The 26732-nt window shown below is 44.1% G+C and overlaps 1 protein-coding gene and 2 long non-coding RNA genes across 3 annotated transcripts in view; 1 reads left to right on the forward strand and 2 right to left on the reverse strand.

Moving 5' to 3' along the window:
• Positions 1 to 8366, reverse strand: part of LOC310742833 — a 13828-nt gene extending 5462 nt beyond the window's left edge. Inside the window, exon 1 of the long non-coding RNA XR_014538714.1 lies at positions 8147 to 8366. This is a non-coding gene — a long non-coding RNA (uncharacterized lncRNA). The remainder of the gene's footprint in view (positions 1 to 8146) is intronic.
• The window catches only part of LOC310742845, a 164190-nt gene that overhangs the window by 96738 nt on the left and 40720 nt on the right, over positions 1 to 26732 (reverse strand). The gene's annotated exons all lie outside the window — the stretch shown is intronic.
• SLC13A4 (solute carrier family 13 member 4) overlaps positions 2234 to 26732 on the forward strand; it is a 39687-nt gene continuing 15188 nt past the window's right edge. The window contains exons 1-8 of the mRNA XM_083572356.1: positions 2234 to 3006; positions 13223 to 13351; positions 15371 to 15507; positions 16886 to 17067; positions 17736 to 17790; positions 19534 to 19573; positions 21666 to 21743; positions 24991 to 25181. Of these exons, the coding sequence (XP_083428482.1) occupies positions 2908 to 3006; positions 13223 to 13351; positions 15371 to 15507; positions 16886 to 17067; positions 17736 to 17790; positions 19534 to 19573; positions 21666 to 21743; positions 24991 to 25181 (911 nt within the window). The 5' untranslated portion in view covers positions 2234 to 2907. The remainder of the gene's footprint in view (positions 3007 to 13222; positions 13352 to 15370; positions 15508 to 16885; positions 17068 to 17735; positions 17791 to 19533; positions 19574 to 21665; positions 21744 to 24990; positions 25182 to 26732) is intronic.

Consider the following 26732-nt stretch of genomic DNA (forward strand, 5'->3'; position numbering starts at 1 on the left):
ATTCTGGCCATTTATGCAGTTGCACACATAATTCTGGCAGCAAGCACAGAACCAAGAAAGCTCACCCAGAATTTTATTTTATTTTTAATTCCAGTCAGTTGAAAACAACCCTAATTTCAAGTTTCACTGATTTCTAACTAAATGCCAGTCCTCTATGAACTCATCTACTCATTGCTTAGGAGTGGGGGAGTCACTTTCAAAATATATTAGTACTTTTCCTCTTTGGGATGGGGAGGTTTACCACTTCACATCTTTTTGCTATGAACTGTTTTTTAAAGCTTTCTTCTTTGGTGCATTAAAAACCTCTGGCACATGAACAAAGAAGGAAGCCATTAAGGGTCGCAAGTCTCATTTATGCATCTATACATTTAATAAATGCATTTGTTTACCTGATTTTTACCCCACTCTCCAGCCAGAAAAGGCTCCCAGAGGGGGAAAGTCATTGTCCTCAAGTAGGGCTGGGCAAATCCGTCACTTTTGGTTTCTCTCACTCTCTCATTTTTCCAGTCTTCAATTCCATTCTTCACCTTGTTACATCAGTTTGCTTTTTTAAAAAGAAAAAGTTCTCAAGAAAATTCACCAGCATTTCTGTGGAAATTTCTCATCACATACACATTTCTGCATGCAATTTTCTCTAATATACACATTTCTCCTAGGCATAGTCTTCCTGCAAAATTCAGAAAAGTTCAAATTTTGATCAGGGACTGTGTTTCGGTTCACATTCTGTTTCAAAAAGAGAGAAAGAGAGAATCAGGTAGATTCACCTTTGCATGTGAACTGAATTGAATTTCTCCTCCATCCCGGCCTACACCCCACACCCAGGCTAGGAATGAGTAAATTTCAGGGTAACAGGCAAAGTGTGGTGTGGCCAATAAATAAATCAAAAATAAAAGCTAGCTAGCTTTTTTCAGTAGCATTACTAAGCGTGTGTGAACAGGACTCAAGCTGTGGAAGGAAGGCAAACACATCCCTCAAGGGGTGAACTGCAGTTGACTCCATGCACCAGGGTTCAGCGTACAGTACTTTCAATCCCATTGGAATATAGGAAGCTCTCATACTGAGTCAGACCACTGGTCCATCTAGATCAGTACTGTCTACACTGGCGGGCAGCAGTTCTCCAAGGTATCATGCTGGGCACATTCCCAGCCGAACCTGGAAATGTCGGGGATTAAACCTGCAAAAGCACATACCCTCCAACATTTCTCCGATGAAAATAGGGATGTCCCATTCCATAATGATAATTTTACTATTTATACCCCACACGTCTTTGCCCCAGCCACTCTGGGCAGCTTTCAACATATATAAAAACATAATAAAACATTGACCATTAAAAAAACACCTCCCTATACAGGATTAAGGGACACGGGTGGCGCTGTGGGTTAAACCACAGAGCCTAGGACTTGCCGATCAGAAGGTTGGTGGTTCGAATCCGCACGACGGGGTGAGCTCCCGTTGCTCGGTCCCTGCTCCTGCCAACCTAGCAGTTTGAAAGCATGTCAAAGTGCAAGTAGATAAATAGGTACTGCTCCGGCGGGAAGGTAAACGGCGTTTCCGTGCGCTGCTCTGGTTCGCCAGAAGCGGCTTAGTCATGCTGGCCACATGACCCGGAAGCTGTACGCTGGCTCCCTCGGCCAATAAAGCGAGATGAGCGCCGCAACCCTAGAGTCGGTCACGACTGGACCTAATGGTCAGGGGTCCCTTTACCTTAGTGGGACATTCTGGGATCAAATCAGAAACTGGGATGGCTTCTCTAAATCAGGGATGTCCCTGGAAAATAGGGTCTGAAAGCAGGTGCTCTACCACTGAGTTGTGGCCCTTCGTCAAATATTTCTCTACTATAATCGTCTCCCACAGAGACTGAACTGCTTGAGAACCTGAGGCAGGAGCCAAAGGTTACAGAACGATATGGCCCCTGACTAATATTATGGGCACCACTATTTGCACAGTCCTGCTTTATCGGTTTTAATGGCTAAAGTTGCAACTGGCGAACAACGTGAGGTAAAAAGTGAATCATTTCGCATTGCCAGTGGGGAGTTTATATTTTCACAGCCATTCCTTGGCCTTGAAGCAGTCACACTGCCCAGCAGCTGAGGTGGATGGTGGGGCCAGGGGTTGGGGGGAGGGAGGGAATAGCACTTGTCTTGGAAGGATATTGGTTTCCTCCAATGCCATCCTCTTAGCAGGCGGAGCCGGGCTCCTTTCCATCCCTCCCATTGGTGAGCTGCAATAGGTCGGGACTTCCTCTCAAGTTTTTATCTCAAGATGAAGGTAATCTGTGTAAGAATTGCTTCTCTGTGCGTTCCCTGAGAACTGCTGATCTGAGGGTAGGGAGGGAAAGGAGCAGGAAGATAATCTTTAAGCAGTTGAGAAATGTTACAGGAAAGAATGCAAAAAGCATAAAGGGAGAGTGAGGGAGAGAAAATAGTTTTGTTTTGTTTTTAAGCTGAGGATTTTCATCCCTGTTTTAATTTGTGCTAAACTGAATGCTAACTCTTTCGTTGAGGTGCACCTGAAAGTGGGCATACCTGCAAGAAGAAGAAAGCGAGGCTCAAGAAAACGTTTGGGTTTCTGCCTACCTGATTCATACTCCAAGCAAACAAATGTGATGGGAGGCGAAAAGAAAATGGGCTCCACGGAGGCCGCCTGGTGATTTTCCTGGTGGTGGTCAGAAGGAAGAACATTATGTTCCTCAGACACTTATGGTGCGATGGTCATGAGGAGGCACTAGTCAGTCCTACATAAAGGCAGAGGCTCTCCAATGCATTTCACAACATCCCTTTAAAGGAGAAAAGAAGCAAGAGCCGCCAATAACTCTTCCATAGAAGGAGGGAACCATTTTCCCAGGGCTGGAGGAAGACTCTGAGGATTCCCATTGGGTCATCAAGGAGATACACCAGGAACAGAAGGATGACAGTAGTCAAGGAGCTGCTCCGCGCCAGAAACCTGTTGCTGGTTATCCTGATTCCACTCTTGTTGCTTCCTTTGCCTCTCTTATATCCCAGCAGTGTAAGTACTTTGCTTCCCCGCCCTCTCATTTTCACCATAACTGGATTGGGAGCCAGTCTGGTATAGTGGTTAGAGTGCTGGACCAAAACCAGGGTTCATCCCATCTCATCTCAGCCGTGAAACTCACTGGGTGACCTGGGGGCCAGTCACTCAAGCCCAGCCTAGCCTACCTTCACAGGGCTGTGTTGAGGATAAAACAGGGAAGAGGAGAACTATTTATGCCACCTTGAGCTCCTCGTAGGAAAGGTGGGTTATAACTGTGATAAATAAATTAATGTGCTCAAGGAGAAGAGTTAGCAGGCCAACTAGGCAAAGCATTCTTGGCAAGTGGTCAGGAAGGTGTATGCGGGTGAGCAGGAAGAGTTGCGGTGCAATCCTCTACTCAGAAGTAAGCCCTATTGAATAAGTGGGATTCGAATGCAACATTAAGGTGGCAGCCCCTTTGCCTCCGTTGCATGGGATCTCCATAGGACGCTACTCAGCCTTGATTATTTATTTCATTGAGGAATCACTTCTCGAAGCAACTTCGCAATGCAACAAAAACATCTCTAAGACAATTGTGTGTGCAAAAGGAGTTAAAACAGTTCCATATATATATAAAACAATTAAAAACAGTTTTAAATATATAAATTAAATTCTTATAGCAAATTGTTCTGGATTCCAGCTTTACTCCAATGAAATGATGCTGTTTCCAGGGTGGTCTCATAGAAATGTAAAGTTGGAAGGGGCTCAAAGAAGCCTTGACAGATGACTATCCAAGCTTTGTTTAAAATCTTCCAGTGAAGGAGACAGTCCTTCTGAGGCAGTCCGTTCCACTGCCAAACAGCTCTTACAGTCAGAAAATTCTTCCTAATGTTTAGTCAGAATCTTCTTTCTTGTAATTTGGATCCATTGGTTCAGGTCCTCTGGAGCAGCAGAAAACAAACTTGCTCCATCATCCATGTGACAGCCCTTCCGATATTTGAAGATGTTATAGAGCTTTGAGGATGGAATGCTCAGGAGGTCTTTGGTCGCTGAAGCTAAGTGATGTACTATATTCTAGGCCAGGCTTTCTCAGCCTTGGCTCCCCAGATGTTGTTGAACTACAACTCCCACCATCCCTAGCTAGCAGGGATGATGGGAGTTGTAGTCCAACAACATCTGGGGACCCAAGGTTGAGAAAGGCTGCTCAAGGTTGAGGCCATGTGGTGTTAATGTGTCCCACGTTGTTGGATCTGTTGCATTATCCGTAGCTTCTCAGAAGTGTTCAGCAAACTTGCTTGATGTGCTGTTTGATACTTTCATTGTCTGCCAGCCCATCTATTTATCTATCATCTACAAGCTAAAACAAATATATAAAAACCATTTCAGATCCAATACTGATACTCACTTATAATGAGAAAAAATGTGCTCTGCACATGCCCAGAAACATGCTGTGATTACATGCAGGGCTGAGCGGCCATGTGCCTTTTTCCAATTAAGTTCTGTTTACAGTCTTGGATTCTAGATTTAAATATGCAGCTGTGAGTGCAAAAATACATGAGGAGAGGGAAACAGTTCTCCTTGGTCTCCTGTGATAATCTTAATCAAAGAATGAAGCTGAGTTGCATTATCATTTGAACTGAAGGAAAAGGCAGATGAAATTTCCTCATTAATTTTGGAGACGAGTTTCCTTTCGCAAATGAATTTGCACTGCCGCAAATGCTCTCTAGGAAGGCAGCGTCGCTAACTTGGCGGTGTTTGTTTTAATGAAGTCGAGTTGCACCTTTTGATTAATTTGTTTGCAACTTGTTTAATTAATGGTGTCCCCTTGTTTATCAGGGTTGGAGTGAACAAATGAACAAACTGGCAAATTAGGCAAAGTCGAAGTCAGCTAAAACAAATTTCAACCTCATTAAACAAGTAAACGAAGAGCGAGGCAAAGGAAGATAAATGAGGTTTTTTTCCTTTCCTTTTGCCTCTCTTGAGCTGACAAGAGTTAAGCAATTACAAGCTTACAGACCTGGTGCGATGATGAAGATGGAATGACGGCATGATGAATTTAAAAAATCAAATTAGCCAGCAGGTAGTTACTTAATATAGAACTAAATAAGGGATGGGCAGGTCTGCTTCCAGTCCATTTTACTTTTTTATGCTTTTGCCCACAATTCTGTTCCGTTTCTGCATTAATCTGCATTTCATATTCATATTTAAATGTGTATTTTCCTCTGAAAATATCTTTTGAAATTGGGAGTGGCAAACCCTTTTCAGCTCAAGGGCCACATTCCCTCCTGGGCAACATTCTGAGGGCCACATGTGAGTGGTAGGCGGTGCCAGAGGAAAAAGTGGGTGGGACAAGCAAGGAAAAAGTGGGTGGGACAAGCAGTTCTGGGCACCACAGTTCAAGAAGGACACTGACAAACTGGAACGTGTCCAGAGAAGGGCAACCAAAATGGTCAAAGGCCTGGAAACGATGCATTATGAGGAATGGCTAAGGGAGCTGGGCATGTTTAGCCTGGAGAAGAGGAGGTTAAGGGGTGATATGATAGCCATGTTCAAATATATAAAAGGATGTCACATAGAGGAGGGAGAAAGGTTGTTTTCTGCTGCTCCAGAGAAGCGGACACGGAGCAATGGATCCAAACTACAAGAAAGAAGATTCCACCTAAACACTAGGAAGAACTTCCTGACAGTAAGAGCTGTTCGACAGTGGAATTTGCTGCCAAGGAGTGTGGTGGAGTCTCCTTCTTTGGAGGTCTTTAAGCAGAGGCTTGACAACCATATGTCAGGAGTGCTCTGATGGTGTTTCCTGCTTGGCAGGGGGTTGGACTCGATGGCCCTATGATTCTATGATTCTATGAAAATTTTACCATTGCACAGTAGGCTAGTTTCACCCAGCCCTCTGTCTCCTCCATCTGAACAAGCAGTGGGCATTACCAGTGCTTAAGGGCACATTCCAGCCTGGCAAAAGCATTCAGGGTGCAAAGCAGAGCTAATAAGTGGGATGACCCAGAGAGAGGGGGTTGGTGGCCTTGGGGAGAGTTATGAGGGCCTGAGGCAGAGGCCTACAGGGCCACCCTGACTTAAATGCATATTTTGCTATATTTAAACCTCTAAGAACTGCATCACAAAATTTGGAGAAATGCAAAATCAAGTGGATTGCTATGGGCTGATCTGCACCTTTAGTCCGTAGAGGCACAGAACAGGAAATTCCATATATTTATTTCATGGAAACATTTATACGCTTCCCTTCTAATGCCCACAAATCACTCACAATGCCCCACATACAGCTTAAAATCACAATTTTAGATCAGTGGGGAAACGGCTGTTTGAAACACTCAAAGAATAGTTAAAATCAGCCACAAGCTGAAAACCAGCTTAAAGCACATGCCAACATTCCACATGCCTGGATAGATTTGCCGAAACATAATTGCTTTTAGCAGGTGCTGAAAAGATTACAGTGAAGGTGCCTGCCTCAGTTTCCAAAGTGCAGGTGCAGCCACACCAAAAGAGAGATTTCTTCCAATTGCTGAATGAGTATTATGTGAAACCTGTAGCAGTGCCAAAGGGGTTTGAGTGGGCATGCATGGAGTAAAGCAATCCTGCAGGTAAACTGTGACAGGCTTCATGTATTAGCAGTAACACCTTTGAACTTGGCCCAGCAGCATATTGGCAACGAGTGCAGGTCTCTGGGCCAAGGTGCTCAATGCTCAACCTCCCCTTGTTCTTTGGCTGCAGCAGTCGGTTGTCAGGGATATAGTGTCCCTGCAGATGGCAGTTCTCTTGGGTCATCATGGCAGAGAAGTGGTAATAAACCTCTTCTCTGTGGTTTTGCGAATTCATGGAATTGTCTGAAGCTGTGCCGATGAGAGTGGAAGGGCACCAGGTTGGAAAAGGTGGCCTTAGGATTGGGAACCATAACTCGTCAGAAATATCATGCTATTAAATGTGCTTGATCTGATTCAATTCAACTATAGGCATTGGTTCCTCTCTTTCTCGCTCCCTGCTCACTTTAATTCTTTTGTAAAAACCTAAAAATTAAATTAAACCATTCCTGGTTTTTCTCCAGTTTTCTCCATGCATGTCTCTCTTGCGCAGAACAAAACACAAGATGGATGTTTGCATGCTTTGCTCTCTCAGAGCTTCCTACAAGGTTCACTCATATCTCCATCCAGGCATGCGAGAGATATTATAATATTTCAAGGACACATTCCAGCCAAACAACAATACTTGAGAAAGTTGCAGGGCAGGGACAGTGTGTTCCTATCTTGTATTTTTATGTTGTGAACTGTCCCATGCTCTTTGGATAAAGGATGATACAATATAAATAATATAATATACAGTAAACCCACAACTTATGTGCCTTTAACTCGTGTGCATTCAGCTTTACATGCTTGGCAAAAAAAAGATTAAAGGGGAGGACACTGGCATCTGGGAAAAACGACTTTGGCAATCCCACCCATTATTGAACCCAATATGTTTTGACAATATGTGATTTTGGCTTTAGGCACAATCCCCAGAATGTAATTCCCAGATAAATTTCAGGGCTTACTGTTATATTATGTGTTATATTAGGGGTTATGTAGATTTGCAAGAATGTGTATATTAGGGGAAATTGCTTACCGTATTATTATTTATTAAATTTCACCCAAAGACCACAGGGCAGTTTACAATATAAAAACACAAAAATACACAACATAGTAACAAACAAAAACAATAAACAAAATGCAGAATGATGCAGAAATGTTGAGAGCTGAACTTGGGAGAAATGAGAAAATGAAATGAACAGATGGCCATCTGCCATGGGTTCATTAGTTGAGAGTCCTGCATTGTAGGGGGTTGGACTAGGTTCCCTTCCAACTCTACAGTTCTATGAAATCGGCAGATTCTCTCATGCCGAATGATAAGGCATCGAACCAGCACCCAAGTATCCCATGTGTCCACTGGTTTCCAAAACACCATCTTCAGAAGCGACACACAGCTGCAGTGCTCCCCTCCCTCTGGAGGATCATAAGCTGCAGTTTAGAATGACTAATCAAACTGATCCTTTTGTGTTCTGCACGAAGAATCGAAGCACAGGCAATAATTTAACATTGCGTAACTCAATCAGAAAGAAAACCCTGCGGTCTTTCTCGGTGGATCAAGTGGAATGGAAAGAAATTAGCGCAGAGGGCCTACTCACGACAAGCTGGCTTCTAAGCTCTTCTTCATTAAATAGCCCAGTTATCCGATAGCCTAGTTACTTGATCATTAAATAGCCCCACGGAGGCCGATTATGGTTTAGCTGAGATTAATAAAACGGCTGTTGTGAATCACTTTTCTTCCTGACGGCTTGCCAGTCAGCCCTTGGCTGTTAGTCATCATGTCTGCATGGCATCTTGAGGTCCAAAAGTAGTGTGGCAGTGGACAGCTGCTGCTGTGAAGAGACAATGGGAGAGGTTTATTGTCCTCGTGCCCTGGCTGTGAGCAAGATTTTTCAATTGACTTGCCTAAAATCCAGGACAAAGCACCACCTTTCAGAAATCCCCCTCCCCACCCCGGACATCAATTTCACCTATGAAATCCCAGACCTATGGCAGCCCTACTTTATGCAGGATAGTAGGATAGTAGGGGTCTTCTTATGTTCAGCCACTTTGATACTTGCTTTGGTTTATTGTTTCATTTTTGACATTCATAAACTGCTTTGCTAGTAAAATATCCATTGCTTACATACGAAAGATGCATACATTAAGCCTCATTTAAATCTCTTCTAAAAATCCAAGTCAGCAAAGTCTTTCCTGAATTAACATTGGCTAAATGAATCTTTCCCCTCCCCTAATTATCTGTTGCCACTTAATGTTGCCCTTGATCCATTCTCTGTCACATCCAACCTTATCCTCCCTCTTTGGGGTGGGGGGGCAGGGGGGTGCTTCCACAACAGCATGGCAGGAGAATGGATCCTTCACCTTTGCACCCTCTGCTCTCAAGTTCTAGGTGTTTCCCCACTCAGTTTAGTTTCATTTCCCAGAAAAGAAGGAGGTGAGGGGATGAGATGAGGCAACATTCAAGACTTCAAGGATCACCTCTCCCCACGTGAACCAACCGAGACCTTACAATAATCATATGTGTGCCTTGGAAGGTCAGGAGGGTGGCAACATGACAAAAGGCCTTCTCAGTGGTAGCTTCCTGCTTGTGGAATGCTCTCCCTGGGAAGACTCGCCTGGCACCATCATTGCATAGCTTGAGGCCATGCATGAAAATGTTTCTTTATTGCCAGGCCTTCAGCTCTTAATTATCTATGGCCTGGTGGGGGTGGGATGTTTTAATCCTGTCTTTAAACAAAAGGATTGTCTTTTATATATTTTTTCTTTTATGTCAGTTTCAATGTATGTGTTTGTTTATATCCATTACGTCCATTACGGCGAAAAAGCAACTGTTGAATTTAATTTGTCGTAATAATAATAATATTGTCTTGAAAGACAGGGAATCTCTGATCCTCCAAAATGGTTCTAGCTAACAGTACCACCTAACTGAGGAATGTGAGAGTTTGCCCAGAAGCACCCAGATTTGCCTCATTATTTGAGGGACACACAGAACTGATGCACACCCACCTCCTAGAATCTGCATTATAACTGCAGAGGATTCATTCAGCTCCTCTGCAGTCTCCCTGCCCTATTTTAGCACACCCTTCACTCCCTTGTCATCTAGCGGTCCAGATGCCTCCCTGCTTCTGATTCATTGTTGGTCTTCATGCTTTGATTTAGTGCGGTTTGCACAGTGCAAAGGTGGCTTGTGAATATTTTTGAATAAAGCTGTTTACATTCAAAATATCTTTCCGCTTGCCTTAAGGTCAGCTTGCGCTCCTTCGGCCAGATTTTTGTGTTCCTCTTTTGTTTTCCTTTTTCGCTCTTCAAACAGCAAACCTCCATCCTATCGCTCAACTCCTTATGACAAATTGCTCTGGAGCTCCTCTCCGATTTCAATTCTTTGCAGTAGAGTCAGAGGTTGCTGTTTGGAAAACAAGCAGAATATTCTGCAGCGTGCACAGCTCTAAGCCATGTGCTTTCCTGAATCGCAGCCAGTGTAAATATCCTGCCACATAACCAAGTCATCAATGCTAGCAGTGAGTTCAAAAGATCAGAGGAAGAAATGTCTGCGGCAAATAATTTATATTCCCTGCTGTGTGTTTTGGGGATAATCTTCATCAGATGTACATTGATGGCGTATCATCACCATCAGTTGTGGACATGTAGCAGGAGTTCCCACTGAATTTCACTTAAATGGGAAACATGGATAGCTTTAAAAGAGGATTAGACAAATTCATGGAGGATAAAGAATAACGGTGGCTACTAGTCATGGTGGCTATGCCCTGTCTCCATGCTTGGAGGCAGAAATGCCTCTGAATACTAGTTGCTGGAAATCGCAGGAGGGCAAAGGGCAACAGTTTGGCCACTGTGAGAACAGAATGCTGGACTAGATGGGCCAGCACACTCTTCTCAGATACTGCTGAGCTACGACTTCCATCATTTCTGACTATTGACCATACTGGCAGGGCACTGCTTGCCCATCGCTGACTTGAAGGTTCCTGTTCAGATGAAAAATCTAAGGGAAACAAAGACACTTAAACAGCAAAATGTCTTGAGGGCAGTAGGAAAGAATCCTGTAGATCCTTGATGGTCACTAAGGACTCAGATATACAGCTGCAAATCAAACGTTTTAAGTGTGTTGCAAAGTGCAGTATAGAAATGTGACACTAGGTGGCGATGGTTAGCTATGGCAAATACAATATATTATTCAAAACGGTGTGTGTGTTTTGTTTTTTAAAAAAAAGGCATTGCCACATACACATATGTGTGTAGATTCCACCTAAGTTTTGCCCTGAAGCCCAGGGCAAATTTGGAATTTCCTGCTTGGTTGTGAAACTTCTGAGGATTATTGAGACAAAGTGGGGGAAGGATTTCAGTGACACTAGTGACATATCTTAGGGATGCTCTGCACATCCTTAACCTGGTTAGCATTCCGTAATGATAGAGTCAGGTGCTCTGGAGTGAAATGGCAATTGTTTAAATCAGTCTTCCCCAAATTGGTGCCCTCCAAATATTTTTGGACTCCAAGTTATGGAATGATCTCCTTAGCCTTATTTTGAGTGCAGTCCTATTCATTTGCTCAATTTCCATCCTTCCTATGTTTTTATATATGTTATAAGCTCCCCAGAGTGAATGGGGAAACCCAGCCAAATGGGCAGAGTATTATTATTATTATTATTATTATTATTATTATTATTATTATTATTATTTCCATCAATCTGTGCTCAAGGTGGCCAACAGCTGCAAAATATAAAGCAAAAACACTAGAAAATTACCAAAAACTGGCAGAGGAAAGCATACCTAAAACCAACAAAAACATCCAATACACAGAATAAACAGCAATTTATTTACGATGTCCACAAATGATCAGCTTCAAGCTGGTGGGAAGCTGCCAGTCAGAGCAAACAATAGTGGACTAGATGGACAAATAACCTGAATCAGTAGAAGGCATTCCTGCCAGTTTATTAAGCATCCATTGTGTTTGGCCCATTGACTGCATTCTCTTACACTGGGTGAAATGGGGCAACCCATGATTTTCACACGCTTTTATTTCATGCATGCATATCAGAGCTTTGGGTCACAGCAGCTGCCAATTCTGATTGCTTCTGCTTCTACAGGCGCTTGAGAAATGGCCTCTGTTCTTTAATACAGTCAGATCCCCTAACGAAGGAATAATAATGGACCCTGTGCTGGAGAGCTTAACCGTTTGAATCAGAGTTACATAATGGCTAAGTACCGAAACAAAGTTAAGGATGGAAGATTATAGTACCTTTCCAAGAGTGGCTGTGTGCATGTCTAAAGCTGCAGCCACTAGAGCAGCCTGGCCTGGTTTTTCATCTACACAAGCGATGAAGCCAGTTTCTTCTGTCTGGACCAGGATAAAGGTGGTGGTGATGTTGGGAGAGATGGGCTCCCCTTAGCAAGTGGATTGCACACCAGAATCTCTCCTTTCTACACACCTGCATCAACATAGACTGAAGGAACATCTCTCCCTATATAATCCTGCCAGGGCTTTCAAGTTGGTTTGGGAAGTTCTTTCAGCAATGCTGGCATAGCAGGAGCTGTAACTCAATGGAGGGTATTCTCAGCAATAGCAGCCAGTTATCAAATACCCTCCCCACTGCACTTAGGTTGTATATTCTTTTTGGCAACCAAATGAAGACTGTCTTCTTCCACCTAGTCTTCTGAGTTGGCAGTTCCAAGCCCAAGAGATACTTGAGTTATATACTGAATAGATGGAGATGTTCAAGTTTATTGGGTTTGACATTGCTGTGACCCACCCTGACGTCCAAGTGACGAGGGGCAGGATTTAAATCACCTAATCAGTGATGGCCAAACTTGGCCCTCCAGCTGTTTTGGGACTAGAACTCCCATCATCCCTAGCTAACAGGACCAGCGGTCAGGGATGATGGGAATTGTAGTCCCAAAACAGCTGGAGGGCCAAGTTTGGCCATCACTGACATAAATAAATAAACAATAAACCCCCTGAGCAATTTGCCTGCAACAGATCTTCAGTCCTTCTTCCATCCACAGCACCATCAGCCCTGAATAATTTGCCTGGTAAGTAACTCCCCTAAACATGCCGAGTAAGTAGATAGGAATGCCTTGTAGCAATAAATTAGAGGATGCTCTCAGTTGGTTGTGCAATGTCTATTTATTGTCCTTGCATATGGACCTGCAGTTTCTGTTTCTTTTAAACACTGTATAATTTGAATTGGTGGATTATTCTATCGATTGTTGTGTAAACCAACTTGCAACCATCTACAGTGGTGCCTTGGTAGTCGAACAGCTTGGCTCCCAAACAAATTGGCTCCCGAACGCCACAAACCTGGATGTGGGTGTTCCAGTTTGCGAACGTTTTTCGGAAGCCAAATGTCCGATGCAGCTTCCACAGCTTCTGATTGAGTGCAGGAAGCTCCTGCAGCTAATCAGAAACCATGCCTTGGTTTTCGAACCGTTTCAGGAGTTGAATGGACTCCCAAAACGGATTAAATTTGAGAACTAAGGTACCATTGTATAGCAAAATGCATTCTATAAATACTGGAAATCAACCAATCAATAAACCATGTCAAGCTTCCACTGATAGCCTTTTCCTCCATGAAGTTGCCTAAGCCATCACTGTACCTTGTGAGAGAGAATGCCATTGCTTCACTACAGCTCAATTGACTTTCTCCTCCCTTTCTTTCTTTCAGGAAGCCTCGTGTGGCTATGTGCTGATCGTGACGGCAGTGTACTGGGTTTCAGAGGCAGTGCCACTTGGGGCAGCAGCCCTTGTTCCTGCTTTCCTCTATCCACTGTTTGGAGTCATGAAATCCAGCGAGGTCAGACTTTACGTGTACTTTTCTTATCCATGCTACTGGGGCCTGAGTCACCTGTGCATGCAGGTCCTTCAAACAATTGAAGGGCAGACACAAGGAAGATGGAGAAGCTGTGCTCTCTGTTGGGCAGGGATAGAACCAGTGGGCAGAAATGGCAAAGAATCAGATTTTGGCTAAACATTAGGAGCAACCCCCTAATGGTCTGAGTTATCTGGCAGGGCAACAGATTGCCTCAGGAGGAAGAGAGAGAGCTGTCTGCTGCAGGTATTTAAACATTGGCCAGGGGGCAGGAATACTGAGGCTGTAGTCTGCATTGCAGATCTTGCATTGAGCACGGGAGCTGGGTTAATTGATCTCTTTAATGCTGTGATTCTATTATGTCGGATCATTCCGTGACTTTGTATTTGAAGGTTGGGGCCAACTGTATTACTTTCTCCCTAGGACTGGGGAGCAGCAGACGCGCACATGTCGCTTTTCAGCACATAACACCTGCTTTTATGACTAAGGAATGTTCACTGCAAAATTCATGCTCCTTGACTAAACTGTATTTTTGGCCAGAGCAAAGAACACTTCATTCATTATTTACATCGTGTTTATGCTTCCCATTAACAACAAGTTCTCAGAGTAGAGTTTCCTTTAAAAAATATTTGCAAATGCAACATGAAAATAGAGCACCTTAGTTAAAAAGGTTCCTCACAGACACTTTCATGTTCTTTTCTCACTCTTCTTGGCTTGTGTCTGCATCATAACCTTTCTCTCCGACCTCCACCCCAACCCCTGGTTAGCACATGCAACCATTGTTTTAATAAGCGTATTCTTGAATGGAAAGAAAAGAATCCATGTCAACCAGAAGCACAAAAGCCTTTATTATTCCACTTTATCCCTTTCATACCTCTTTGCAGCGTGGCAGATACAAAGACTAATGTTCTTACAAGCACACTGCTCTGTGCAATAGGCAGCAGGTTTCTCCAGCTTGAATGGGGAGAAAACCTTTGTCATGCTTTCCAGTTTACCATAGTGACTTGGCCCCGATTTTCCAGAACTGCTGTGTGCTGAGGTTGCTGAGGCTGCAGCCACACCTTTCCTTCAGAGCACATTCAAAGCACATGGCTCCCCCCCAGAATCTTGGGAACTGTAGTTTGACAAGGTTGCTGGGAATTGGAACTCTGTGAGGGGTAAACAATAGGTCCCAGGATTCTTGTGGGGGGATGCAATGTACTTTACATGTGTAGTGTGTACGCAGCCTCAGTTTTTTCGGGGGAAAGCTGCCAACACATTGTAAGCATCCTTATTTGGTAGCCAGTTCACACGTTGCCAGCAATGGCCTGGCCGTCCCTGGGGCATGGGTGGCTCTGCAGATGTGCTGATTGGATTTACGGATGACTTTCCGTAAGTCCTAAAGCAGTTTCCAAGAATGTAATACAGGAATGAAAATGCATATTAAAAAAATATTTGCTGGCACCGAAATGATGACAAAGTTGGCACTTGGTAGGCCTTCCCGTAGAGAGAATTCCATAAATCGGGGGCTACCAAAGAAAAGGCCTGTTCTCTTCAACGGCCCTTTGTGGTGACTCACAGAGAAGGGCTTCAGATGATGATTTCAGGGTTTGGGCAGGTTTATATGGAGAAAGGCAGCATTTTAGATATTGGGGTTGGAAGCTTATTAAGACTCTAAAGGTCACTTTGGGGCCTGTTTCTTGAGGATTTCTTAAAAAAATTAAATCAGAAATTGTTGCAGAAACATGGAGAGCTGATTTTAAGACTGGAAGAATGAGAAATTGAAAGATACCCAAACCAGGAGATTTCTCCAGCTCTAGACAGAAGTCTAATTCTGCTGTGGTTTATGAATCAGACTGAACAGGGGACATAGGGGACAGGGGGAAAATAAAAATGATTGAAAGTCTAGGCAGGGACAGGAAAAAGCTTTTTCTAGCTGTTTCTACACCTGCTCCTGGGATGTTTCTCTGCCAGCAGTCAGCTCTCCCTAGAGGTTTATCAACCCTTACCTCGTCTTTTCTGCAGGTGGCTGCTGAATACATCAAGAACACCACCTTGCTCCTCATGGGTGTAATTTGTGTGGCAGCCTCTGTTGAGAAATGGAATCTGCACAAACGGATCGCCTTGCGCATGGTGATGATGGCCGGAGCGAAACCAGGCATGTGAGTGAACCTGCTTTTTCACAGCATGGAGGGAAAGAGGAAGAGTGTCACGCGCCCTCCAGCAGCAGGTGGAGTCACTTCGCCTTCTGCTCCTTCAGGCTGCTGCTCAGCAGGTGAAACCAACTCCTGGCCCATGACAGAAAGAGGGAGTGGGAAGGAGAGCAGTTGAAAAGAAAGACACAGCACTGTCATTAAAATGTGAAGTGGTGCTTATTAGCCAGCGAGAGTACTGCTTCAGGAGCCCAGTGGGCTGACAGAATGCAAGGCACACACTTAATAAATAAGTCACTAAGTTTGCAGATACATCACTAGGACAAGTGTGGAGTCTGCTTCAATAGGATGAAAATATTCTTCCCTTCCTCTTCCTGCCAACTTCATCTCTCTTTGGTCCATCATCTTATTGCTTTGTTGATTCTGGTTTAATTTCTGCCCTCAGTTCATTTAGATCAGGATGACTGGGGCAACCCAGCCAGTTGAGGAGGATAATAATGATAATAATAATAATAATAATAATAATAATAATAATAATAATGATGATGATGATGATGATGTTTCTAGCCCATAGGTCATATGTAGTCCCTCAGACTCCCCTTTCTGGCCCTCAGGACTCTTTCCAGGCCACACTCCTTGAACTGTGTGATAATGTCCCTTTCTTCCCTGAATGGAGAGACATGTGTATTTGTGTGATGTGTGTGTTGGACTTCCAACTTTTGCATGGCTCGAGTGTAGCCTACTGTGCAAAGGAAAGAGCCACAGTTGTTGCTGCAACCACTTTTATCTCTGGCCCCTCCCACCCTTGGGTTTGTCCCCTGAAGGATGACTCATAAGGAAGGGCAACCCTTAACTTGGACAGGGCTACCCACCCTGGCCTCTTTCCTCTTTGGCACCTCTTTAAGTTGTGAAGGGCAAGTTCAATAATAATGTAATAATAATTTATTATTTATACCCCGCCCATCTGGCTGGGTTTCCCCAGCCACTCTGGGCAGCTTCCAACAAAACACTAAAATACAATAACCTATTAAACATTAAAAGCTTCCCTAAACAGGGCTGCCTTCAGATGTCTTCTAAAATTTTGGTAGTTTTTTCTCTCTTTGACATCTGGTGGGAGGGCGTTCCACAGGGTGGGTGCCACTACCGAGAAGGCCCTCTGCCTGGTTCCCTGTACCATGGCTTCTTGCAGGGAGGGAACCGTCAGAAGGCCCTCGGCGCTGGACATCAGTGTCGGGCAGAACAAAAGTTCAAAACTGCATGAATTCACTCAGAGCTTCCAGAAATCCTCACCCACCCCCATTTCATTCTAAGCCACATGCATCTAAACTATGCTTTCCTTCGTGAATCTGCAGTTTCCCCCAAAGGGCTTTCCTTTCCCGTTCTCTAGGCTGCTCCTTTGCTTCATGTGCTGCACGACTGTCTTGTCCATGTGGCTTTCCAACACGTCCACCACAGCCATGGTGATGCCCATTGTGGAAGCAGTGCTGCAGGAGTTAGTGAATGCCGAGGAAGACCGTGAGATGAACGGTACCGCTGGCAACACCATCCTGGAAGAACGGGAGACTATAGGTACATGATAGTGACACCCACGTCTGTTCATTTATTTATAAGCATTTACAAACCGCTTCATGTTCCAAAAATCTCTAAGCAGTCAGTGTGCGGCCGGTCTAAAAAACAAGCAATATATGATTACAACAGAAACAAAAATGCAACTGAATTCCATGCAGGAAGCTCAGTCCTCTGACTCTCCAGGTAGGGCTGAGGGACAACCTGGACTGAAGCCCTGGACGGCCTCTGCCAATCAATGTGGGCAATACTCAGCTAGGTGGACCAATGGTCCAACTTGGTATAAGGCAGCTTCCTGTATAAAACTAATGAAACAGGAGTATAAAAACACCCACACAAAAGCAAACAGAACATGTCTGGAGCTGTTCCACATATGGCAGAGGGAATGACATTTCACAGTGCAGGGGCAACAGCAGGAAATGCTCATTTTGGGGGCACCATGATATTCTGTAGGGTGTAGGGCCATGAGTAGTCTTTGAAATAATTTAACACTCTCTTGTTCATTTGATTTTTTTTTAGTAACTCAATTATATTTATCTTACTTATTTAAATGCATTTTTAAGCGGGGAGGAAAGGGTTGAAGGCTAAGTCCAATCCTAGCGTACAAAAATTCTGAAATGCATACAGGAGAAACAGGAGCCACCACTCCACCCCTTTTTCTCCTGCTACAGGTCTTGGCGAAAAGCGCGGGCAAACGTCCCTGGAGCTCTTTTTCATCAACGAGGAGTAAGAATGAAGCCCGTCCAGCTCTAATGGACATTTGAACCCTTTCAGGTCACAATGAGATAAAATATAAAAGCAGGAGCAGCAAATGGCATGATCACAAAGATTTATTTTATTTTAAGGGTTTTTAGATGTTAAGGGAATATATAATGGGATGTATAACATGAAGCAGACACACTCAGGAATGGTTCATGGTGGTGGTGGCTGGAATTTTGTGTGCAAAGTGGCATTTCATTTGTTACATATATTTAGGCACCAGGTGAAAACACTCCCCTTTCCCCCAGCCTTTGGCTAACTAAACAATCTATGGCCTTTAAAACTGGGGGGGGGGGCTATTGTTTTTGTTTGTTACTAGCTTATGTATTTTGTGGTTTTTTGTATTGTAAACCACCCTGTGATGCTTGGATGAAGGGTGGTATAGACATTGAATCAACAGCAAAAACTATTATTATTATTATTATTATTATTATTATTATTATTTCAGGTGGAAATTAAGGCTGTGTACACACTATACTTTGAAAGCACATTCAAAGCACACCCCCACACCCCAAACAATAATTCTGGGCCCTGTAATTCACCCCGCGCAGAGTTACAATTCCCAGCAACTCTCAACAAACCTCAGACTTCTTTGAGGGAGGGAAATGTGCTTTAAAGGTATAGTGTGGATGCAGCCAGGTAATTTGATTTTCTTTCACATTGTTTGCTTTTTTAAGAGCTTTTTTAGTCTGCCCATTGCCAGAAGGTCCCAGGGTGGTGAATGCATACTTATGAATTCATACAGTCAATATATACCTTATGTGTTTGTGGTGGCAAACACTGATTGGCTGGGCTGGTGTGATGACTTGGAGGGCACAATTTGCTTATGGAATGAAGCAGTTTGCAGTCAAGCTTCTCTAAGCACAGGGACAGTTGTCAGTTGGACTAAAACCTCTCACAGGTGATTGCCAAAGATGGGAGGTTGGAATCCTGAGAGATGCACAGAAGCTAAGGACTAAAGACGTCATCCAGGCTCACTAGTTCCCCTTCCCATGGGCCTTATCCTGATTCCAAAAGCCCACTCTCCTGTTCTCTTTAAAGATGACTTGCCAGTCAGTGTACAGAACATCAAAAGCCCAGGAGAAGAATGAAGAAATGAAACCAGTTCTCCTTTCTCCCTTTCTCTTGCCCAGGCAAGCTGCTCACTCATCCATCCTGTTTCTGTGCAGCAGGCTAAGAACCAGATCTAAGCAAACAGAAGCAAAGTTATGGCATCTCTCGTATTTCAACCTGTGACTTTCCTGTAAGATAAAGAGGTGGTGCCATGGACATATCTCTAACCTACCAATCTAGGGAAGTTCATATAAAGCTATGGTCTTCTTCAAAGAACCCTGGGAACTACGCTATAAGGGTTTATTCTGATGTTAGTCTCAGTGGTGGGGAAACTGGTGCAGGGCAACTCCTTCCCACCATGTCCAGCAACATTGGAAGCCTCACTCCACGTGAAGCAACTGATTTCCCATTCCAGCATTGTACCTTCTCAGAACTGGACAATACCTAGGTGAACCACAGTGGTGATCTGACTTGAACCAAGTCTCTACTCTGCCAGGAAACTCCTTTGGGCCAATCAATGTCAGCCTAGCCTTCCTTACTGGGTACTTGTGAGCATAGAATTGGATGGCCCCATCTAGAATGCCATATTTCATTTGCATGGCATGCAATTGTACAGCGGCAAATCAACATTAATTATCCTCTTTTTTTTTTTTGCAGTGCTACAACTGCTGACTTCAGCTCTCTGATGCATTCCAAGGTATATTTTCGTAGGCTGAATCCTCTCTGTAAAATAACAAGTTGATTCTACAGAAAGCAACATAGGATTGCATGGTTTTCTTCCCTTTAATGTGTCTGGAGGAGGACAACATTCTATGCTTAGAGGAATGCTGCACTTCTGTTCTGCTTACAGAGGTCTGATGTGGCTGCATGCACAGCGCAGGCCTGTAGTGTGAATCAGGGGGAGACCAGAGGTCAGTGGTTGAACCCACTTGCTTGGCATTCAAAAGCTCCCAGGTGCAGTCGCCATCATCTCCAGCCAGGGCTGCAAAAGACCCCTGCCCAAAGCCCTGAAAAGTCACTGCCAATCAGCATAGAGAGAAAAATACCAAGCAAGATGGGCCGAGAGGGATGGTGAAGAAGATATTTGTTTGCCTTTTAGGGAGAAATGACTTGATTTGAGAACAAAACTGGCATATCTGGCCTCCCGCAAGGATCAGTGACCTGACTTGGTCTAACACAATTTCTTTGGTGCACTGATATCTTCCCCAGGTTGTGTTACAGTTTTACTTTAGGCTGGGGGGCATCAACTGATTAATGGGGTGTTACTACCATTGTGAAGATAGAATGTGTTGATGGTTTCCAATTCCCAGATTCATATACAAAATTTGATCTCTTAGTTGCTTACTGCTCTTAGCGCTTAACAGATGAATATACAAATTACCCCCATTGAAATTTATTCTGTTTGAGGTTATGTAAACACTCTCATTAGCTAGCTTGCAGGTACCACAAAGCTTGAGAGAGAAAGCCAGTTACACAATGTTTTTATTGGGCCGGCTAACATTGCATTCACTTGGGAGTAACACCTTTCATATGCCCCCGTCCTTTGGGTCAAGCAGTGTGCATTAATGTGTGGGTAGATTGATTTACCAGTGGTCAGGGTACTGAATCCGATTTCTTCTGAAGCCTCTGATCCTAATGTACAGGGAATGTGTTAACAATCCTTTTAATCCACTAACCAAACCATCCACAAACAGAAGCATTTTTTCTCATAGGCAGTGATTGCTCTTTGGAGATGGGGGTGGGCAGGGGAACCTCTCTTGTTGTGAGTCACCAGGTGTTTAAGGTTTCAGATGATCAAGTGACTACCTGATAATTACAATACTTAACATTGGGTATAAGCAGTGGTTCTGTGAGGGGGCTGGCAAAAGCCGATTTTCGAAAGAATTGTACTAGCAAACACTTGAAGGTGGCTTAATCCTGTCCCCATTAGCACTCCACTTCTAGATGCCTTGGTGCTTAAAAGTAGAGATGCCTGCTTAGGTTATAATTTAAACCCACATGTAGAATTTTAATACAAAATGCAAACATATCTCCCGAAGCATGGGAAAGGAAGTAATTTTTGAAGAGCAGCCAGTTTCTTTGTACCTTTTCTATTTTGGGCAAAAGTGGAGAAAGGATGTGCTGATGCTGGCTATCTCATGCCCTGTCCACACCAGAGAAAAAAAATCCCCCCTTCAGTAGCAAAGGGAGAGTCACATGTCTTGCCATCCCATGCATTACATAAAATCATTGCGCTCACACAACCCCTCCTCCTCTCATGCACTTTGATTCACCGACTGACTTCCTTGTCAATGTAGCTGCATGGTATGCATCAAGAATAACATTTTATTTGGCCCTAATTGTTTGGTAAGTGTTGTCTTGACTTGAAAAGACCTATTCTACATCAAAACTTATTTTTTACTGGATCAGGCAGCAGCTTTGATAGTGTTTCTGTAATTGCACCAGTGGCGAAGCTGCATGCTCTGGCACCGGGGGCGGAGAGCAGGCTGGTGTGTGGCTGGTGTGCGTCCCGGGGGGCGTGGCATGCGTCCTGGGGGCATGGCACCCGGCGCAGTGTGGGGTGCACAGCACGTGTCCAGGGGGGCAGCTGCGATGGTACCCCCCTCCCTGATGGTGCGGGGGTGGTGTGCTCCCCCCCCGTTCCTCTGCCAGTGAATTGCACAGAATATTTCCGATAACATGGAATATCCACACAGGAATTTCAAACTGGCTTCCATCCAACTGGTGTCCTGGAATGGCACTGAAAGAGTTGATTTCTAATGAAGGGGGATTTCTCTTCCTATATATAGAACATGAACGGCGTACACATGATTGCCAACACAATTGGAACTGTGAGCTCCAAAACCAACGGGCAGCATCTGCCTCAGGTAAGAACATTCTCCGCTATTGAGAGAGACAATGAATAACCCCAGGTTTATTTATCACCATTGCTTGGAAAAAGCAGAACATTTGATGACAGGGACTGTTTGTGGTCTACTTGCTCTGTTCCTGCCACTGCAGCTATGCAGTTCAAAAGCTGTCCCCAGGGGTCCAGGATAAGAACATTCAGCTTAGCATGGGAGCTGTCCAGTGCAGAGCCCCAGGGAGCACAGAAAGACAGGTGTTGTTTCAGCGATGCTTCGGCTGCCCCTGGGCAGCTTAATCTGTATTGTGGCCCTACCTTACCTAACCTATCTTCAGCATAGCTGTCAACTTTTCCCTTTTCTTGTGAGGAATCCTATTCAGAATAAGTGAATTTCCCTTTAAAAAAGGGAAACGTTGACAGCTATGATCTTCAGAGTCCTGACCCAGAACATGAGCTTTTAGAGCCCTGCTTCCTCCTCATGCATAAGACTCGGGAATGTTTGAGATGCTGCCAGAGAAGCACTGTGCTTCCAGCTCTGTTCTCTAGCTCTTTTCCTTCACTTGGACACACTTTCACCTCTGTACCTCAGAGTGATCCTGCAGGGTACGAAGCAGGGTGATGAAACCAGTGAGGGCAACTTGCTTCTTCCAACCCTATTATTATTTATTAAAGTGGTTAGTCACTTTATCTTGCCCAAGGCAACCCAAAGCGACTTCTAAACAAGCAAACAGACAACAAACCCCCACATAAATACATTAAAACCAAAGGTGAAAAGAAATATATCAAAAACATGACTCCCAGAACCTGACAGTATCCTCAAGCAGGACACTGCCCTGGGTGATGATATTGGAAGGGCTCTTGGTGCCTGCTGACTCCCTTTGACCCTGGCAAGCACTAAGCTCCTTGTCCAAAGTTTCATTCATTTCTGGTCTGATCCCACCAGGAAAGTGGTGAGATATGCCACTACTTTTCATATGCATACTCCTACTATTTTTTGATATTAAACAGTCTATCATAAAGTGATATTTCCCTCAGTATGTAGGGCTGGATCCTGACCTGACAAAGTGCCCTGTTGCAGGGTTCTCCTGCGTTGATAACCCCACCCTTCTTTGACTTATGTTGTGGCCGAACAGTGCTCCTAATTAGTCATCAACACCAGATGATTTGTCTGTCATATACTATAGTCAAAACAAAAAAATTTTTTTCCTTCCAGTAGCACCTTAAAGACCAACTAAGTTAGTTCTTGGTATGAGCTTTCGTGTGCATGCACACTTCTTCAGATACACTGAAACAGAAGTTGCCAGATCCTTCTATATAGTGAGAAGGTGGGGAGGGGTATTACTCAGAAGGGTGGTGGGAATGGGTGGTTGGCGGATAGCTGTGATGAGCCTGTTGACGACTCTTAATGACTGCAATAGGTCTTACAGGAAAAAGCAAGGGGTGAGAAGGTGAAAAATGGCTTTGTCATGTATAATGAGATAAGAATCCAATGTCTTTGTTCAGACCAGGTCTCTCCATGGTTTTAAGTTTGGTAATGAGTTGCAATTCAGCAGCTTCTCTTTCCAGTCTATTTCTGAAATTCCTTTGTAGTAATACAGCTACTTTGAGATCTTGTATAGAATGTCCTGGGAGATTGAAGTGTTCTCCTACTGGTTTCTCTGTCTTGTGATTCTTGATGTCCGATTTACATAAATCGGACATCAAGAATCACAAGACAGAGAAACCAGTAGGAGAACACTTCAATCTCCCAGGACATTCTATACAAGATCTCAAAGTAGCTGTATTACTACAAAGGAATTTCAGAAATAGACTGGAAAGAGAAGCTGCTGAATTGCAACTCATTACCAAACTTAAAACCATGGAGAGACCTGGTCTGAACAAAGACATTGGATTCTTATCTCCTTATACATGACAAAGCCATTTTTCACCTTCTCACCCCTTGCTTTTTCCTGTAAGACCTATTGCAGTCGTTAAGAGTCGTCAACAGGCTCATCACAGCTATCCGCCAACCACCCATTCCCACCACCCTTCTGAGTAATACCCCTCCCCACCTTCTCACTATATAGAAGGATCTGGCAACTTCTGTTTCAGTGTATCTGAAGAAGTGTGCATGCACACGAAAGCTCATACCAAGAACTAACTTAGTTGGTCTTTAAGGTGCTACTGGAAGGAAAAAATTTTTTTTGTTTTGACTATGGCAGACCAACACGGCTACCTATCTGTAACATATACTATAGTGTCACTCTTGAGCGTTGCGGAGAACTAAAATGGCAGCTGGAAAACTCAGTCACCCAGTGTTGATCAGACTAAAATATTTTAAAGGAGACCCATTTCAGTGCCAGCCCCTGCTGAAGTGTTGAGGCTAATGTGGCGCTAGGCTTGGCTCGCATCCCATTTGAGAGATGAATGTTAGATTGAGAGAATGAGAGAGCAATTTGCCCAAGACCATTCCAGACATGATTAATTTGAGGCGGAAAGTCTGCCAACTATTGCCCTGGACTTCTCACGTGACTTGAGGATTATGAGCTCCCAACAAAACCCGTCTGAACTGAATCTTTCCCGCAAGGCTGCAGCCTGATTACTGTTGAGCCTTTATTTCTGTCACTGACGAAGCAGTTTTCAGGGAACTGGAGAAGACACCTGTTCTGAATCTTTCTAGTTCTTAGAGAAAATAAGCTGTCTGCAGAACACAGGCTTCCTGGTACACATAAAGCATATTTATCAACCCATCAATGAAGCTCAGAGAGCCCTTTCTGCTCTTAACTTAGCTTCAGTGGAAACTTCCAGTTAAACCCTGTCACCAATACTCATAGCCATTCCTATTTCAGTGTGAATTAAACCATTTATGCTTAACAATATCTGCCCTGTGATTTTCTACAGTGCTGGTTGGTGTGGACTGCCCTGCATTTTGCTTTCAATTTAAAAATGTACAGTGGTACCTCAGGTTACATACGCTTCAGGTTACATACACTTCATGTTACAGACTCTGCTAACCCAGAAATAGTGCTTCAGGTTAAGAACTTTGCTTCAGGATGAGAACAGAAATTGTGCTCCTGTGGCGCGGCGGCAGCAGGAGGCCCCATTAGCTAAAGTGGTGCTTCAAGTTAAGAACAGTTTCAGGTTAAGAACAGACCTCCGGAACGAATTAAGTACTTAACCCGAGGTACCACTGTGCACTCTGCTTTTCACGGTGTAGGTCTCAAAGCAGCTTACAACACCCAAGAGTCACAATATACAAACATGTGTTAAATGATGTGGTTTCTTTACAGGCCCAGATCCTTGTTCTGCCACCTCAGCCTCAAAGTTTAGACCTAAGCAGTAAGCCTCGGTACCCAACCAAGCACGATCAGATGGTCTGCAAGTGCCTCTCATTGAGCATCTCCTACGCGGCAACCATTGGGGGACTCACAACCATCATAGGCACCTCCACAAACCTCATCTTCCTGGAGTATTTCAACAAGTGAGTAATGCATGCGCAGTGCACATTTAGCAAGACCAGTGCATAGACCTGGTAACCTGGTGTGGTTACAAGCCATGTGAAGTGAATGGCAGGAGTTGGCAATGCAGGTGAGCTGTGCACAAGCAAGCTGCCAGCTAGCTCTGCTGAGGCTCTTTTTATTAGCACAATATGCAAAACCAGTCAGATACATTTTGGACTGTGACCTTTACACATCTTCCAATCCCGAGATCGTGGGGTGGTACAAAGTTATTTTGGCACCTGTTTCCACCGCCCCATTTTCCCCTTGAACAATGTATAGCGAAGGAGACAAAGGTCACAGACAGGGCATGGCAGACCACTAAGAGAGCAAAGGTTAAATAGAGGGCATGGTGTTCAGACAGCTATGGCTTGTCTGCGGGTGGAAGTGTGCTCCACACCCGGCGGTCATTCCTTCACCATGGAGCTGGTTCCTGGTGACCCTTATAAGAGCCCTGAAAGGAAGCAAAGACAGTCCCCGTATAACAGATGGTGAGCAAAGACTGAGAAATAGTGACCTGCTTCAGGCTCCTCAAAAGAGAGTTCTCGCTGAAGTACACATTTGACCCGGCAGACTTTGTCACTGCTTTTTTAACCGTACCCTAGATGGAACAGGCTTCTTTTTTCATTTCTATTTACGCTCTTCTCTAATTCTTTATCACTACAGGCTCTGGAATTGAAGAGGAGGTGGCGGGGGGGGGATCTTTTTGTTTCTGGGACGGCTCCATCTGTTCTAGTGATTTGTTCCCCCTGCAAAGTAATAATCTTCCAAGTGCAACATCATTATGCTTTTTAATGTAGCAAATTATGTTAACAATAGATGGGAAATTAATGAAGCCAAAGGCATGCCTAAACTACTTCAAAAGAAAAACGATCTGATTTTATGAATATTTTCATGCAAATTTACTGTTTAACGATTAGCAAGGGGGGGAGAGGAGGAGGGAATAAAATGCCTGAGAGGGGAAAACAGAATTTAAGGACGGTGCTCTGAATCCCCCCCCCCCCCCCGCCCCCTCAAGATCTCTTATATAGAGTTCTCCACAATGGAACCTATTGTGTTTGCTCAGCCAACCAAAGAGCCAAAACTTGCTATCTCTCAGGTTACCCTGAAGGCCATTTCACAGATTACACATCCAAGGCTGAAACTCGGTGTTATGGCCCATGCTTGGCATGCAAAAGGAGCCAGGTTCAATCCAGGTAGGACTGGGAAAGATTTATGGAGAGTCGGAGTCACCAATAGGAAGCGAAATTAACTAATGCTCTGACTTGTCTATTATGGAACTGACGTCAAGGGAGTTCTGCATAGCAACTTCCTTATCCTTCTGATGCTGGCAGATGAAGAGTTTTCATAGAATAATAAAATTGTAGAGTTGGAAGGGATCCTGAGGATCGCCTAGTCCAACCCCCTGCAATGCAGCTGTCCCATATGGGGATCAAACCTGCAACCTTGGTGCTATTAGCACCATGCTCTAACCAACTGAGCTATACTAATCTTTTTGGGGGCTGTCCGTTTGTTTACTTGGTATTTTAAAGGCA

The sequence above is a fragment of the Podarcis filfolensis genome (genome assembly GCF_964270895.1).
Source record: "Podarcis filfolensis genome assembly, chromosome: 10".
Classification (NCBI taxonomy): domain Eukaryota; kingdom Metazoa; phylum Chordata; class Lepidosauria; order Squamata; family Lacertidae; genus Podarcis; species Podarcis filfolensis.